At 36.7% G+C, this 16,973-nt stretch overlaps 1 protein-coding gene across 10 annotated transcripts in view; it reads right to left on the bottom strand.

Annotated features, from left to right (window-relative positions):
- HECW1 (HECT, C2 and WW domain containing E3 ubiquitin protein ligase 1) overlaps window positions 1-16,973 on the bottom strand; it is a 357,453-nt gene that overhangs the window by 325,949 nt on the left and 14,531 nt on the right. For all 10 annotated transcript variants that reach the window (XR_005555972.1, XM_039336700.1, XM_039336697.1 and 7 more), the window contains one exon: window positions 10,776-11,391. Coding sequence is in view for 8 of the 10 variants with exons in the window: in XM_039336700.1 (XP_039192634.1) it covers window positions 10,776-10,805 (30 nt within the window). In the remaining 2 variants the exon portion in view is untranslated. Of the gene's footprint in view, window positions 1-10,775; window positions 11,392-16,973 lie in introns of those variants that run through there.

The following is a 16,973-nucleotide window of genomic DNA, read 5'->3' on the forward strand; positions in this document are numbered from 1 at the left end:
TGGCAGGGTATGGAACGGAAGGGAAAGTTTGCACTTCAAACTAATTGGAGAATGTGATTAATGACTGTTAAATGGAGGAGTGAATTATGCTTCGATACTATGTGTTTAGGGAAGGAAAATTCAGATTTTGGCTTCGCCTGTGTACGTGCCAAAGCTATGTTGCTCAATTAAAGATTCTTTAAGGTAAACAATGCCTCAAAGTTCTTTGAAGAGTTTCGGAACCATGACATGTAGGTCTACAATCTTGTCCCTGACATCCTTGAACAGCTCTTTGGTCTTGGCCATGGTGGAAAGTTTGGAACATGATTGATTGCGTCTGTGGACAGGTGTTTTTTATACAGGTAACAAGCTGAGATTAGGAGCACTCCCTTTAAGAGAGTGCTCCTAATCTCAGCTTGTTACCTGTATAAAAGACACCTTAGAGCCAGTATTTGACAGGAGATCAAATACTTATTTTTTTTTATTGAAAATTTTTAAATTTTACAAAAAAGAAATTCCCTTCCCCAAACCCTCTCAACCCTCCCCTACCCTCCCCGGACCTTCCCAGAGCTGAATACAGGCTTAATTAAAATTTTTAAAAAATCTTAAAACACGTATAAACCATAAACAAATCTAAATACATTGATTAAACAAATTATAAAATAATTAACAACAATATATAAAGAAAACAAGAAGAAAGAAAGAAAAGAAACAGAAAAAGAAAAGATAAAATGAAAAAAGAAAATAAAAAATTTAAAAAAATATCTATAAAATATCTTAAACTTTAAATATAAATTATTCAAAAACTAAATGATATTTTTTATATCCAACTTATATTGTATGAAATCTATCCATCCATCTTTTCCATACCAGGAGGTACTTCTCTTGCGATTGATCTTTCAGGAAAGCCGAAATCATTGCCATTTCCGCCAAATAAGAAACTTTAAGAAACCATTCTTGCAACATAGGCAAAGACTCCTTCTTCCAATATTGCCCTACTAACAACCTGGCCGCTGTAATTAAATTTAACATTAATATAGTCTCTTTGGTATCACAATCCGAAACAATACCCAACAAAAAAAGTTGTGGGGTAAATTTTATCCTTCGATCAAATACTTATTTTATTCATTAAAATGCAAATCAATTTATAACTTTTTTGAAATGCAGTTTTCTGGATTTTTTGTTGTTATTCTGTCTCTCACTGTTAAAACAAACCTATTATTAGACTGATCATTTCTTTGTAAGTGGGCAAATGTACAAAATCAGCAGGGAATCAACTGTTTTTTTTTCCTCACTGTATTTCTTCTGTAATACAAATGTTTGTATAGCAAAAGTTCCTCTGTTTCAATTATCTGGAGTTCTCCAGATTCTGAAGATTCCAAACTATAATCAGAGTCTGTGCAGAATAAAGATAGTTCTGGATTTTTTCAGCACCAGTTCATAATCTTCAATGAATTTTTGCTTAAATCCTTCCCCAAATCCTCCTCTTTTTTTTTTTTTTTAGCAAACAAACTTGTATCTCCAGCTATCAATCCACCAGATAAGGCAAGCCAGGAAATTAACCTCACAGGAAGATTAATACTACTGTAAATTGGCTACAAAAAACAATTCATGCTAGCCACAATGTGCTGCACCTTTTTCTCCTCCTTCTTAGCTTTCAGTAAATTAGGGAGGCATCTGTCTGGATCACTTCTGAAATGTTATTTCCGCATTCTGGACTTAAAAAAATGATTTTGCCTCTTTTGCCTAGACAACAGCTCCTGCACGTCTTCATCAAGGTCATTGTCCTTAATCTCTACACAAGCAAAAGGAAGAGGGGTAATTTCTTTTTGTATGTGATCAAAACTCATGTCTCAATTGAGGACATATATATATATATCATTTAACAAAAGATGCAGGGTTGTACATTGATCATTTGGTATTATAAATTGGCAAGATAGGGTACATTCCCAGTGTCTGTATATGTTAGCTTCTACCTATTCTACACATGCCTTAGTTTAGCTGATAAATAGCTAATCTATTAGTCAATTTTAATGAGTTTAAGGACTTCTTTAAAAGTAATTAAAGATAATGAAAAGTAATTCAGTTACTCTAAAAGAATTATTTGCAACTGCAAAAAAAAAAAAAAAAGCTTAGCATAGAATTAGGATCTGGGGAAAAGCCAGCACTTTATGAAGTTAGTCTGACACCATTTGGAGAAGAAAAGTGCTGAAGCTCTCTAGAATGACCATATTCACAGTTCAGTTTTGTTTATCCTTAACAATTAAAATTCTTCAGATTTCTTTGCCTATGAGAAGCTAGCTTTAAAATACTACTTTGATATGGCAACCAAAAATTAGAAGAATATACATCAATGGCTTATATAATAATAATGATGATGATGATGATGATGATGTTGGAAGGGACCTTGGAGGACACCTAGTCCAACCCCCTGCTCAGGCAGGAAACCTTATACCATTTCGGACAAATGGCTGTCCAGTCTCTTCTTAAAAACTTCCAGTGCTGGAGCATTTACCGCTTCTGGAGGCAGTTTGTTCCACTGGTTAATTGTTCTAACTGTCAGGAAATTTCTCCTTAGTTCTAGGTTGCTTCTCTCCTTGCTTAGTTTCCACTCGTTGCTTCTTGTCCTGCCTTCAGGCGCTTTGGAGAATAGCTTGGCTCCCTCTTCTTTGTGGCAGCCCCTGAGATATTGGAACACTGCTATCATGTCCCCCCTCGTCCTTCTCTTCGTTAAACTAGACATACCCAATTCCAGCAGCCGTTCCTTATGTGCTTTAGCCTCCAGTCCTCTAATCATCTTTGTTGCTCTTCTCTGTACTCTTTTCTAGAGTCTCAACATCTTTTTTACATCGCGGTTACCAAAACTGGATGCAGTATTCCAAGTGTGGCCTTACCAAGGCACTCTAAAGTGGTATTAACACTTCACATGATCTTGATTCTATCCTCTGTTAATGCAGCCTAGCACTGTGTTGGCCTTTTTGGCAGCTACAGAACACTGCTGGCTCATATTTAGGTGATTGTCCACTAGGACTCCGAGGTCCCTCTCACAGTTACTATTATTGAGCAAGGTACCCCCTATACTATACCTGTGCATTTGGTTTTTCTTGCCTAAATGTAGAACCTTGCTTTTTTTTCACCATTGAATTTCATTTTGTTAGATAGTGCCCAGTGTTCAAGTCTGTCCAGATCCTTCTGTATCTTAAGCCTGTCTTCTGGAGTGTTGGCTATTCCTGCCAGCTTGGTGTCATCTGCAAATTTGATGAGTTCCTCATCTATCCTCTTGTTCAAATCGTTGATGAAGATATTGAAGAGCATTGGGCCCAGAACAGAGCCCTGGGCCACCCCACTACACACTTCCCTCCATGTAGATGTGGTTCCATTGAGGACCACATGCTGAGTACGGCCGGTCAGCCAGCTACGGATCCATCTGGTGGTGATGCTGTCTACCCCACATTTTTCTATCTTGTCAAGTAGTAGGTTGTGATCTACTTTATCAAATGCCTTACTGAAGTCCAAGTAAATTATGTCCACAGCATTCCTCTGATCCACTAATTTTGTCACTTGGTCAAAGAATGCAATAACATTTGTCTGGCATGATCTATTTTTGACAAACCCATTTAGAAGACCATGCATTCATTCCCCTTCTGCTTTCATTTTTCCAAGGTACAGACTATACTCAAGCTGCAACTTGGGTTTGAGCACCATGATAAACCACAGAAAAAACTTTCCACTTGTTTATCCAACAGAAGCTTATCAGAAGTGATTTAACAATATGAGGCAGCTCCCTGCTTGTTTTTGATTAATTTCATTCCTTAAACATACTGAATGCATTCATGATCTAAACTGCAGGGTATTTTGTTTTCAGAAGCACAAGTGACCCATATTTTTGACTCCATAATTGCTGCTAGATGGACACACATGCCATAAGTTTATAAATTGTTCTTATATCCACATATAAAGGGAAATGGCTCCTGCCATCAGAGTGAGGTTGTTTCTGTGAGGCATTGAATTTTGTGATTCTTGCATTGTTTTAAAAATATTAAGAAAGAAGATATTTTATATTCTAATATAGATTAATAGTCTCTTGATCTATATCTCATTATAATACACATTGGAAGAAATTGAGATATTTTAATGGTATTCCCAGTAAAATGATTTGAAAAAGTTTCCTTTATATTTCACTTCCCCTGAACAGGATAATAATGTTTTTTAACTTAGTTTTTTTAAGTTAAAATTTTTACCACCAACAAAGGAGGAATGGGGTAATTTGTTTTTGTATATGAGTAAAACTCATGTCTCAGTTGAAAGGATATATATTTCATTTAACAAAAGAATGCAGGAATGTACCTTGATCATTTGGTATTATTGGCTGGCAGGGCAGGCTACATTCCTACTGTCTGTGGATGTTAGCTTCTACCTATTCAGTTATAGTCAAAGAGACCTAGCATTTCACCAATTGTTTAGAATTGAAGGGTAAGGGCAGGGATGCATCCATCTTGCTAATATTGGAAATTGAAGTGACTCTTATAACTTTAGCCACAAATCAGCATACAACAGTTAAGACTTGTAGCTAGCCGCATTAAAGAACTTGAGATGTGTAAAACCAAAGCTAGCATTATTGCTCTAAAAAACCTCTGATAAGCACAGAGTTTAATAAGTGACTAAGCTGATTCATTGCCAACCAAGGTCCGTCAAAGTCAAGATCCTGGTCATCATGCTACTAACTCCCACCCATAGCATTTTACTTATATGGAACTACAAATTAAATATTAAGCTTGATGATGATTTGATAATTCAAAGTAGAGACTTACTTGATTTGAGGATCTGCTTTAATAGGACAAATCAGTCAAAACACTCCTTCAAAGTTTCATAGAGTCATAGAGTTTGGTATTTGGTTTCAGATATATTTTTAACATTTGTTCATATTTTTAATAGCAGATGCCAAAGATTTTTGATTTGATATAGCTTCTAAGCTTGATACTGTATAACCAGCCCACTTCATTTGCTAGAAAGCAAATTTATTATTTGAAAAAGCTTTTTTGAAAACATAACTTGATTTCCTCAAAATCAAGTTTCCTTGCCCAGGGTAATAATGCAAAATATTTTTATTCATTTTTTAATTAAAATGTTTAAATGCCCAGAGTAATAGTTGCCCAATAGAGCAATTGCTAAGTACATTTTTGGTGGCTAATATTTGCACAATAAATCACAACATTGAGCCCAGCAAAACAGTAACAGCAGTATAATTACTTCTGCATATCCCATTAATAAGGTAACAACAGCAAATATTTGGTTAATGACTTGATTGCCTAGCCACGGGCTACCATCCTGATCCAGGTAGTGCTTGATCATAGAATATAATAACAGCTATAACTATTTATTTTTAGGTATTAGTTAAAAGATACAACTGTTGGAGAAATGCACATTAAAATTAATTTTATATATGGGTAATTCTTGTCTTACAACCCCAAAATTTTCATTGCTAAATAAGGCAATTGTTAAATGTGCCCCATTTTACAATCTTTTTTGCTACAATTATTAAGCGTATCTCTGAAGTTAAGTGAATCATGTAGTTGTAAGTGAATCTGACTTCTCCTATTGACTTTGCTTGTCGGAAGTCAGCTGGGAAGTTTACAAATGGTGATCACGTGACCCGGGGACAGTGCAACAGGCATAAATATATTCTAGGCAAAGCGCCTGAATTTTGATCATATGACCATAGAGCTGCTGCAACTGTCCTAAGTATGAAAACCAGTCATAAATTACTGTTGTAACTTTGAAATGTCACCAAAATAAATGATTGTAAGACAAAGACTATCTGTAAAGGTCCTGATGTCTTTGAATAAGCAAATCTATCAACTAAATAGTTATCTGACATTGGCAGAAACAAAGAAAACAGAATAGCTTGGGGGATTACAGGAGAAACTAAGGGAAAAGGAAAAGTTTAGATGAATGTAGCCAATTTTCTATCACTAGAGCTTTGTTTGGGGATATTTTTTTTAGCTACCAGATTCCACCTGAAAACAAATTGAAAATCCCTGGTCTAGAATCCATTTCCTAATAACAGAACTAAGAAAAAATGTTCTCTTTACTCGAATTTCAGGATCATTATGAAATAGCAGCCAATAAACACCAGACATTCCCACAATTTGGGTGGGCATCTTAGTGATATCTATATTATGTTCTGCTCTGGAAAAAGCTGGGAAAGGTGGAAGGAAAGGGAAGAAGATGACCAGCAGCAAGGTGGATGGACTCGGTTATAGTGACAATGAGTGTACCGCTGGAAGACTTGAGAAAACAGGTTAGAATACATTGTCATGAAGAAGATCAATGAAGTCACTAGGAGTCAAAAACAACTTAATAGTACATAATCAATCAATCAATCAATGACTAATAGAGCTTTTTGTACACTTCTTTTCACAGATCAGTCAGAGTGGTATTATATTAATGGTATAATTTAGTCTTTCTAAAACATTTGCCTTTGTGGTATACTGGATTTCAATTCACATAAGTATAATAAGTACAAGCAATGGTTAATGACAGATGTAAATCCAACTCATCTGAAGTGCCCAGATTTGGGAACATTGTTCTTCAGTTGTTGATGAATTCCAAGTTTCATCAACTTAAGCCAGTAGTGGAAAATGTGAATAGATGGAGCCATTTGACATTTGGAGGATTGCATGTTATTATGCAATGAAAAAAGCAAGACTGTTTCAGTCAGTAGTTTGAACACAATGCAGCAACCAGGGTGCATTATTTGCTACTTTAAAACTTCTCCTACAGTTCATTTTTAACAAAAGCTGTATTTTGGAATGAAGATCTGGGTCACAGGAGCACTGGCATCAAGACAAAGCAAAAGTACAAGCAAAACCAGTTCACAATATGGGGGTCCTCCTGGATTCCAAATTCTTGTTTGAAGAACAGGTGGCAGCGGTAGCCAGAAGACCTTTCCACAAATTCCTATTTTGTCTCAATGGCACCCTTTCCTGAATAGGGAAGATTGGTTCACAGAATAACAGAATAGAATAACAGAGTTGGAAGGGATATTGGAGGTTTTCTAATCCAACCCCTGCTCAGTCAGGAAATCCTATACCATTTCAGACAAATGTTTGTCCAATCTCCTCTTAAAAACTTCCAGTGTTGGAGCATTCACAACTTCTGGAAGCAAGTTGTTCCACTGATTAATTGTTCTAACGGTCAGGAAATTTTTCCTTATTTCTAGGTTAATTCTGTCCTTGATTAGTTTCCATCCGTTACTTCTTGTTCTGCCTTCAGGTGCTTTGGAGAATAGCTTGACTCTTTCTTCCCTGAGATATTGGATCACTGCTATCGTGTCCCCCCTAGTCCTTCTCTTCATTAAACTAGACATACTCAATTCATGCAGCCATTCCTTATATGTTTTAGCCTCTGGTCCCCTGATCATCTTCACTGCTCTTCTCTGCACTCTTTCTAGAGTTTTACATCTTTTTTACGTTGTCAACCAAAACGTAATGCCTATTCCAAGTGTGGTCTTACCAAGGCATTATAAAATGGTATTAACACTTCATGTGATCTTGATTCTCTCTCTCTGTTAATGCAACCTAGCACAGTATTGGCTTTTTTGGCAGCTGCAGCACACTGCTGGCTCATATTTAAATCCACTAGGACTCCAAGATCCCTCTCACAGTTACTACTATTGACCAAGATACCACCTATACTATACCTGAGCATTTGGGGCTTTTTTACCTAAATGTAGAATCTTACTTTTTTCACCACTGAATTTCATTTTGTTAGATAGTGCCCAATGTTCAAGATTTGTCAAGATCCTTCTGTATCTTAAGCCTATCTTCAGGAGTGTTGGCTATTCCTGCCAGCTTAGTGTCATCTGCAAATTTGATGAGTTCCCGATCTATACCTCATCCAGATAATTGAGAGGCATTTCCCAGTTTTGACGATTGCAATGTGTTTTACATCAGACTATCCTTGAAGATCCCTTGGAAGTTACAGTGTGAAGCAGAATGCAGAAGTGTCTGCATTATTGGGCACCCCTTGTTTAGTGACTGTTATACTTCTGTTGTGTGAGCTGCACTGGCTTTAGTTATTTTTATGGGTATCATTCAAGTGCATAGGGTTAGGCTATTTGTGGGACAGTCTCTCCCTGGTCTGACTAAAGTGATATGGGAGCCTCTGAATATTTGTTGTAAGTGCCAGGGCATTTTTGTTTTTTATCTTATAGGGTAGATTTATTATTTTGTGGTTTTACTGCAGATAATTCTTGACTTATGACCAATCACTTAGTTTCCAATTTAGAACCAACTTATCTTAGGGCTACTTAAGACCTAGATTCAAAGATCCAACAATCAGATGCCATCTGCAATTATGTGACTGAACCTGGGGTGCTCAGCACCCAGGCCAAAATTATGTTTCCTGCAGCATTCCACAGTCACATGACCACGTTTTACAATGATTTTGTATTTATATCTAAATTTCAGCAAAACAGCATCCATAGCAAACCGTTGGTTTGTTTAATGACCATGGCATTCACTTAATGACTATGGTGCTTTTTTATGATCACCGTATTCACTTAATGACTTCCACAAAAAAGTTTGCAATTTTATTACTGTCCTGACATAAGACTGTGCTGGGCATAACTCCTGTAAATGGAATTAAAGACATTTATCAGCTACTTAGAAATCCATAGCAAACTCATGAGATAAAGAAAATGCATATAATGTATAAATGACTTGCTTGCAGTGTTTACATATTACTCATCATTAATATGAATTAATTATAACTATATGTACCATTCAAAAAAGAAAGCATTGCCTTTCATATTACATTTGAACATTTCTAGCTGGAAACTAGATTTCATCCTTTCACATAAGTCAGGTCAGGAAACATATTCCATAAATTTGACTGGAAGTCTATTTTACTGATAAAGGCTACTGTAATAGAATCTTGAAAACCTGAGTGCATTTTTCCTGTGATAATCTAGACAATGAAGGTGGAGCTAGTTTGAGTTTCTTCTAATGTTTTCTTCCTGTTAGAATAAAATACTGCTAATCTAACTGAAGTTGTATAGTTTCTCCAAGGCCGTCTCAATGGTTCTCTACAGCACATAAGCACAAAACAATATGTTTACATAAAGTTTGAAAACATAGGATTTCATTGGCTAAATTTCAATGTCTAATTAGCATCAGTCTGCAACAATTAGCTTTATAACAAAATAAGCATTCTCACTCACAGTACTTAATTATAAAAAATAGGATATAAAAAATAAAAGCTAAGAGTCTTCTTTCTAGTGTCTTTTCAAACTACTGGCAGGGTTTTATTTAAAATGCATCATAACTGAATAAGATGCTGCTCATATTAGAAATAAAAATACTGCCATACTATTTAAAACAATTGTATATTTTAGAAGAGATGGACAAGCATAACTCCATCCAACTCACTATATTATAGTATACTTGTTTTGCAAAAGATAATCAGACACAGGAAAATTATAATCCTTTCTTGATAGAAAATCTAAATTTTCAAACGAATCCCCCAGCTAAAATGAGTTATTGTAATATTTAAAATCCTTATATGTTTTTGCCTTTACAAGGGCACAGCTGACCAACTTCTATGTTACAATGTCCAAGCAGCAGTTCCTCTATCCTTTAAATGCTGCTCTCTTCAGTCTAAGGATGCACTCCACTGAATCAGATGGTAAATTAAAATGCAGACAAATTAGTAAAATCAGCCAGGAGAATTGTTGTTTCCAACTGACTGGTTATTGTGAAACAGGTCTCCTCTTCCGCTGGGTGCAGCATAGCAGGAGTGCCACTGCAGCTCTAAAAAGAATGAATGTAAACAGGCCAAACCAGGCCAAACAAATATTCATTTTCATTTGAAGAACATATACTAGTGAAATCAAGAAATCTGATAACTAGATAATATCAACACTGTCAAATTTATGTGATATTCGAATAGTAATGGGTTTCTCACATTTCCCTATTATTCTATTATTAACAATTAGAATTGAAATTGAACAATTGAATTCCAAAAATGCCCAGTTCCTATTTCCAATCTTGCAGCAACATAAAGCTATTCTTGCATATGCAGATTGACTTCTAATTCCCTTTAGAGCTAAGAAAATAAGGAGAGGCATAGTTTGGAGACACTAAAATAAATGCTATACTGTACGGTACACACATAAACAGAATCCTCCTACCTTCTCCCACTCCCTGACATTTTCAATCAGATGCCAGAGGGTGAATTAAAAAAAATGACAGATTTGCTGGTATTTCACATTCATCCAGATTCTCCCTTCCTTTAAATAAAAAGACAAATCAATTCATAAAGCTTTCCAGGATCTTTTATGCCTGTTACTATTGTCCTTTGTGTGATAAGTCACAAAAGAAAAGTCCCATTTTGGTTCTTTCTTGGACTAGGCACCTAATCTAGAAAATATATCTCAACCTTTTCCTCCTCCCAACGCGGCTTTCTATTAGGATGCATTTGGTAACTCCCTGAACATGTCCGAATCCAATCCTACAGCAACACCAAGAGCCTGGCACGGACAGACGGGGAAAATGCTGCAGAGTAGGAACCCAAAGCCACAATAACACCCTTTCCAGGCTTTCGGGGCGGGGAATGGTGAAATGTAGAAAAAGAGCAGGAGCATTTTACTATATACTGTGAGCTAGGCAGAAGGAGCAGTTCCACTCGTAAAAGCAGGAATGGAGGGATGCTGGCCAAGGTGAACCAAGGCACCTTAAAGTAACAGCAGCTACCACTGGGAAGGACCAAGCGAGGCAACTCTGGTCGCGTCTTACCTGGAGAAAGCCGGGCTGAGCGCAGAGCATGCTTTTTCAATGGGAGCAATGGGGAGCGATGACATAAAGAACAGGCTTTAGATCCCACACGTGCGGCTCATGACTTGATGCCTACTAGCTAAGCTCTCTGGTGCAATCTCAGACCGCCTGGTCTTTCCGGGTTCCCCAGCCGCTTAGCTCTACCTGCCTAGCAGCACCGCAGCCGCCGCCTCTTTCGAAACTGGAATGACGCGAGGGAGGAAAAATGCGTGCAACAGTCCGTTCATTCAAGCATCATTAGAGTCCAAGGACCCGCAACAAAAGCAAAAGTGGCGCTGGCGCGTAATACGCCTCTTCTGATCGTGTCGCCGCCAGCACGGCTCATTCAGCTCCGCCCCATCTCGCTCTGAGGACCGAGCTGAAATAGCCAACCATGAAGCGCGCCTGGTTGCGCCAGCGGATCTCCCCTGGCAGATCCTCCTTCCTTGCACCCCGGGTGATCCTCAGTGCGTCGGGGACTTGCTGATACGTGATCTTTGCAGACGGGAGAACGGCAGACGCGGCTACCAATGGTTCTTGGGGCCTTAAAAGACGATGCATTGTTTTCAGGGGCATGGATGCTGTCGGCCAAGACCAGCTGAAAAGTCAGCATTGTTGAGTGATTAGTGCAGTTTTCTGCAATGCCTACTTTGTAATTTTTAAAAAAATAAATGGTGGTATATTATTGTATCATCTATACATTTTTTGGTTATATCGTCTCTATGCTGCCAAATCCTTCATCAAAATAAATATTGGGCAAACATTCAAATGACCAGTGATAGGACTCCTGTCGGATGCATTCAGCATGACCACTGTTGCCCAATCAACAGTGCCCAGTCTCAGGAAGCAGGTGGCTTATTTTAGATAAAATCATCTAGAGCTAGCATAATATATCTGGTTTGGAATAATCTGAGACAAAGAATGTAAATTGTATGGCTCTGCTGTTGTCTATCATTCTGATATTGCAACCCAGGTCTGATACTTGTGTTTTATTTTTGGATTTTTTTTCTAATGAGAAGCAGGTTTACCTTTTCTGGGAAGATGCAGTTAAGCTTAATGCTATTGATTATGTTGGAAACAGTTAAGTTTATTTATATAGCTACTAAAAAGGAATGTACTCCACCAAAGTTTATGGCAAAATGAGGCAGCAGTATTTATTTCAATTAAGTTATATAGCTGGTCATCTCACTTAGGTGACTCTGGTTGACCAACAACTTAAAATAGCAAAGATACACTTGTATAAATTAATTAAAACAATCAGAAAGTGGAAAAGTAACAACCTGTACAGGCTATATATCCATTTTGCACAGGTCTCCAAGCCTGATGTCTTCAAGGACTTTCTAAAGAACAACAAAGTTGGGGGCAATCTAAACCTCATTTATATCTATTTATCTGGTAATAAGCTCCATTGATCAGGTCCTCCTGAAAAAAAAAAACCTTTTGAGGTTAATAAGCAGAAATTAATACACCAGAGTAGATAGGAGTATTTTGAGTTTCTCACAGATATCCATTTGCAAAGTACTTGTTTACCAGAAAATCAACCAGTGAAACATATCTCTCTCCCCAACACTACTATTGGACATGTGGAAATGTGCAAAGCCTGGGCCAGATAGCCTGTTTATTTTCTAAAATTAGTGATCAAAATGTGCCCTTTACAAAATGTTTTGCCCATTTCCAGTATTATTTTTTTTTAAATGCTTCAAGAAGTCCAGTGGGCACCACTGGGGTGTCTATGGACATATGGTTGCTTTCTGTAATTATATTGTATATTCTAGCTCTAAGACACAATCAGTTATTTTACTGCTGGTAGCTTATTTACATCAAAGTAAACAATCTCTTAGAGCTTGTGCATATATTTGAAATAATGGGAAGATATTGGGGTGCTGTTGCGAATGCCTGATATTCATTCTGAGCAAATTAGTAAAACAAAGCAACTATCCAGAATTTTTAAGAATTACATTAAGGCCTATGAAGAGACCAGAGGCATTTTTGTAAATGATGATAATTCTGGATATTGGCACTTTGCTTTATATTTTGTAGTTTAATTACAAGGTTTTTTAAAAATAAATAAAGGGACAGAAAACTTAGCAGAAAATGGTCTCTTTTGGCAAACATTGCCAATTCTTTATTGAATGATTTTGTATCATCAAGTTGTTACCAACTTTTAGTGACACAAAGGTAAATTTTCTCTACAATGATCTGTCCTTAATCTATGCTTCAGCTCTTCCAGCAATGCATTCAATGTCACCATAAGTGAATCCAGTCCCCTTGCTGCTAATCATTTTCTTCCATTTTCTTCCACCTTTCACATCATTAGAGCTTTCTCCAGAAAGCTAAGTCTTTCCATAATGTGTCCGAAGTAGCATAATTTGAGCCTCGTCACTAGTGCCTCAAGCAACAATTCTGAGTTGATTGGTTCAGATATCTAAAAGGCCTTTGGAGGGCAGCTGCCATGATATTATAAGGATCTTCTCCATCACCAAAGTTTTGTTTCCTGCTTCTTCAAAGTCCAACTTTCTCTTTAATAAGTCTCAAAGGGAATACCATGGCTTATATGATTCTTACCTTTGCAGATATAGATACATCACAACATTTGAATATCTTTTCCAAGACTTTCAGGGCTGCTCTACTAACTAATACTCGGTGGCATATTTCTGAACTGTTTGTTTCTTTACTGTTGATAATTGATTCTAAAAGACAGTCTCTGCCACTTCATAATGAAATAAAATGTCAGTAGCCTACTTGTTTGCAAAAAGCAGTATCTGAAATAAATTTAAATTTAAAAAGTTTAAAGAATGGGGGGAAAATTATTAACCTTTCCTTTTTACCTCTCTTCTTAAAAATCCCTACTGTTGAAGGAAAAGTCTTCATCATGGTTCAGTCCAAGCTGGGAATAAACAACATGATGACTGCTTTAGAAAGAAGGTTGCAGTTTATTGAAGAGGAGAGCCAGATAGAAACATGGCTCTGGAAGAAAAGAGAGAGAGCACATGTAGGGAGTAGGTTTTTATACTTCTTGAGCCTTTTGTTTGGAGTTGTTCCTGTGGCATGAACTTTGACCTGAGTCTGAGTATGTCTTTCTGGTATTCTGATGGTGGTGAGTAAATCCTATTATGACCCAAAGGTCAATCCTGCTTCTCTGGGGCTGATGACTCTTAGATTTTTGATGTGAGGAATTGTTGATTCTAGGGATCTTTCTTCCTAATCCCAGCTTCCTGACTCCAATCTTTCTGACAAGATTATCACATCTGCATTTTGCAGACTTGGTTTCTGTTTGGGACAGAGAGACTTGGGGGCGGGGTTGGTTTCTGCTTTTAAAGTCCTTTAGGGAAATATATTCTGCCTTTTAAATATTTCCAAAAATATTTCTTTCTCTGGGGGGGAGCTGACTTCCCACAAATCACCCCTTTGTGCCATAATAGTGTGGGTGACACACTTTTACTGGCACAAGATTAAAATTGATCAGAGTGACTTGGTAAACAAGCTTTAAACTGTTAAAAAAAGGGAGGCACTAATAGAGTTCAACCATGAAGGTCTAAAGCCAGGGCAAACGTTCTGTTAGATGGAAAAGAAATTTATAGTGTCCAATATTCTATGCCAATTCTTTTTAAATGTTGGCTGTCACTTCGAGTTTCCAGTCAGATTTTGAAGCACATGCCTTTCAAAATTCTTCCCAGCCATGGTCTTCATCAGTACATAACCACTGGCTGCCCATTTTCAAAGGTTGTTTCCTGCCTTAGCTCTTAGTTCAGTGCACCCGGGTTTGTAATGTCCAGTTGAGGTTAGCCAGTATGGAAGCCAGGTTATTAAATTTTCTTAAATTATACATAGTGAGCCCTAGGACTCCCAATCTGAGTCTAGCAGTGCAAGATATTCAGGGCTTAGGTTTGGAGATCTCTTTTCTGCTACCTCCTCAGTGAGGGCATATGCATTGCAAATCACGTGAGGGGGCCTGGTTCCCTCCCCCTTGGAATTTGCAGGAAGTTTTACATGCAGAGTTTTAATGACATAGGGCAAGAATCAGGCTGGAGCTTTACTGAAGGTAGGTGAAAGAGATAGACTCAATGTGATTATGAATGATGTGTGTGCACATGTATGTGTGAGCAGCTACTTCCACAAAACAGGCAATACAAGCATCCTGGACAAATTTATGATATACCCTGGACCATTTTTTATGCTTAAACTTGATAGCCTTGATATAGAATAAATGATTTATAAGTGGTGCTGTTTTGTTTTTGTTTTTTTGTTTCATCCCATGCTTATTGACTTTAGGATGACTTAACGGTAGATCTTTTACAAAAACATTTCATAACATTACAGGGAAAATGCTGCAGAGGTTTGGCTAAATTATCATGTAGGTGATGCAAAACTCTACCTATTATTTCCATTTTATATTAGTTTTTTTGCTTTTTTACAAGGCAGATAGGAATGTTTTTTGGTAAATAAAGGTGTTTCATCTTTAAAGTGCCTGTCAGCTGTGTTTTTTTTTCTGAGAAAACCAACCTTCTCCTCCTTAAAGCTTCATTTGAGTTAATCTGTAAAACAGCATTAACGAAAACTGCTGCATGCCTGGATATTTTCAGTTAATACCCAAGGTCCTGCTGTTTGGTCCACAGGTAAGAGCTGCAAAATGTGTGAGTAACAGAGACAAGAGAGACTCATATTTCTTTCATCTGTAGAATACCCCTTCTAATCTCAGAATATGATGTCAGGACTTAATAAAAAAATTAAGTGCTATGACCAGAATTTTGTCCCCAGCAAAATTTGGGGCTTTAAAATTGGTATCATTACTTAGATCTCCTGCTTTTTGGTACTTTATGCATGAACAATTGTTTCTGACATATGAAGGATATAAGTGGAATTCACATTTTATACATTATACCATAATATGTTTAGTGTGATTTTGTTTAGACATATATTGTATGAGTGGCACCATGATTTGTCAGTGCAAATATGTGAACACAGTCAATTGTGGGTTAGAAAAAAGATAAAATCATGATTTACTACTACATATGAATTCATTACATACGAATGTAAAGTTTTGCATTAATGTTTCAACCAAGAAAAATTCTTTCAATTCCATATTTTCCTATACACGGCTATGGAGGACATTATTCATTTCTCATATGTTTTTGCAGAAGTGCATACCTATTAGAAGATGGGTGCTCTATGAATTTAGATTTGGAAAAAACATTTTGCATTTTCCAATAACTGAAGTAGCTTCAGTAACTGAAACTTCCTTCCCCTAAGGGAAGCTAAATAGGATAATGGCCTTATTTTTCAAAATATCACTGAATATCGATAGACACCATGAGAAGAGAAAGAAATGGAGAGGAAGGGAAATGGAGAAACGAGAAAGAGATAGAGATTTAGCAAACATTTTGTGAAAATATGTTGTGTTTTGTTTGTCTACATCAAAGATTAGTCAGCAAAATAGTTATTAGCTTATCATGATGTTTTTAAAACTTGAATTGAATAGTGATTTTGCTTAAAACAGATTCTGGAAAGAAAGGTTGAAGAGATGACTTTCTGCAATGTATAAGCCCTCTCTTTACATTCTAATCCATCACAGCATTATACTGTTTACATTATTTCTGTATATAATAATAACCCAGATTTTCATATATACTTTAAACATACACATGAAATTTCAACATTGTCAAAAGCATAGACTAAATCCCATCTATCTGCATATAGTGAGATAAAACAAAGTGAGATAAACATCTATCTTTTTGAGACTCTGTTCTTGGTTACCAACACTACAGTGATTATGAAAATGACCAGTATTAGGTGCTGTGGGTAATATAGTTTCACAGCTACCTTTACACTTCATTTTTTTTCAAGTACTAGACATAAAGGCCAAAAGTATCTTGCACATATGACATTGAGGTATACACATATATTTGGGATATAACATCCTTATTGGCAAATAAGAATAAGCCAACAACTCAGTCTTGAAGATATTCACAAGTAAATTAATTGATGAGCACTCCAAAAAATATACCTAAAATGTTTGATGAAAATCTGACCTAAGAAACATGCACATAATTTCTCCCTTTTTTAGCTTTCATAAAAGAGGAACTTGGCATACAATCAACAAAGTGTGCAGTCCAGCAACATTTTTTCCTTATCTGTTTTAGCAAAATCTATTTTAGAGGCATAGGCAAGGAATAAGATATT

Source organism: Crotalus tigris, unplaced genomic scaffold (genome assembly GCF_016545835.1).
Source record: "Crotalus tigris isolate CLP2741 ecotype Arizona unplaced genomic scaffold, ASM1654583v1 scf7180000017666.379230911805:20528666, whole genome shotgun sequence".
NCBI classification, from domain to species: Eukaryota; Metazoa; Chordata; class Lepidosauria; order Squamata; family Viperidae; genus Crotalus; species Crotalus tigris.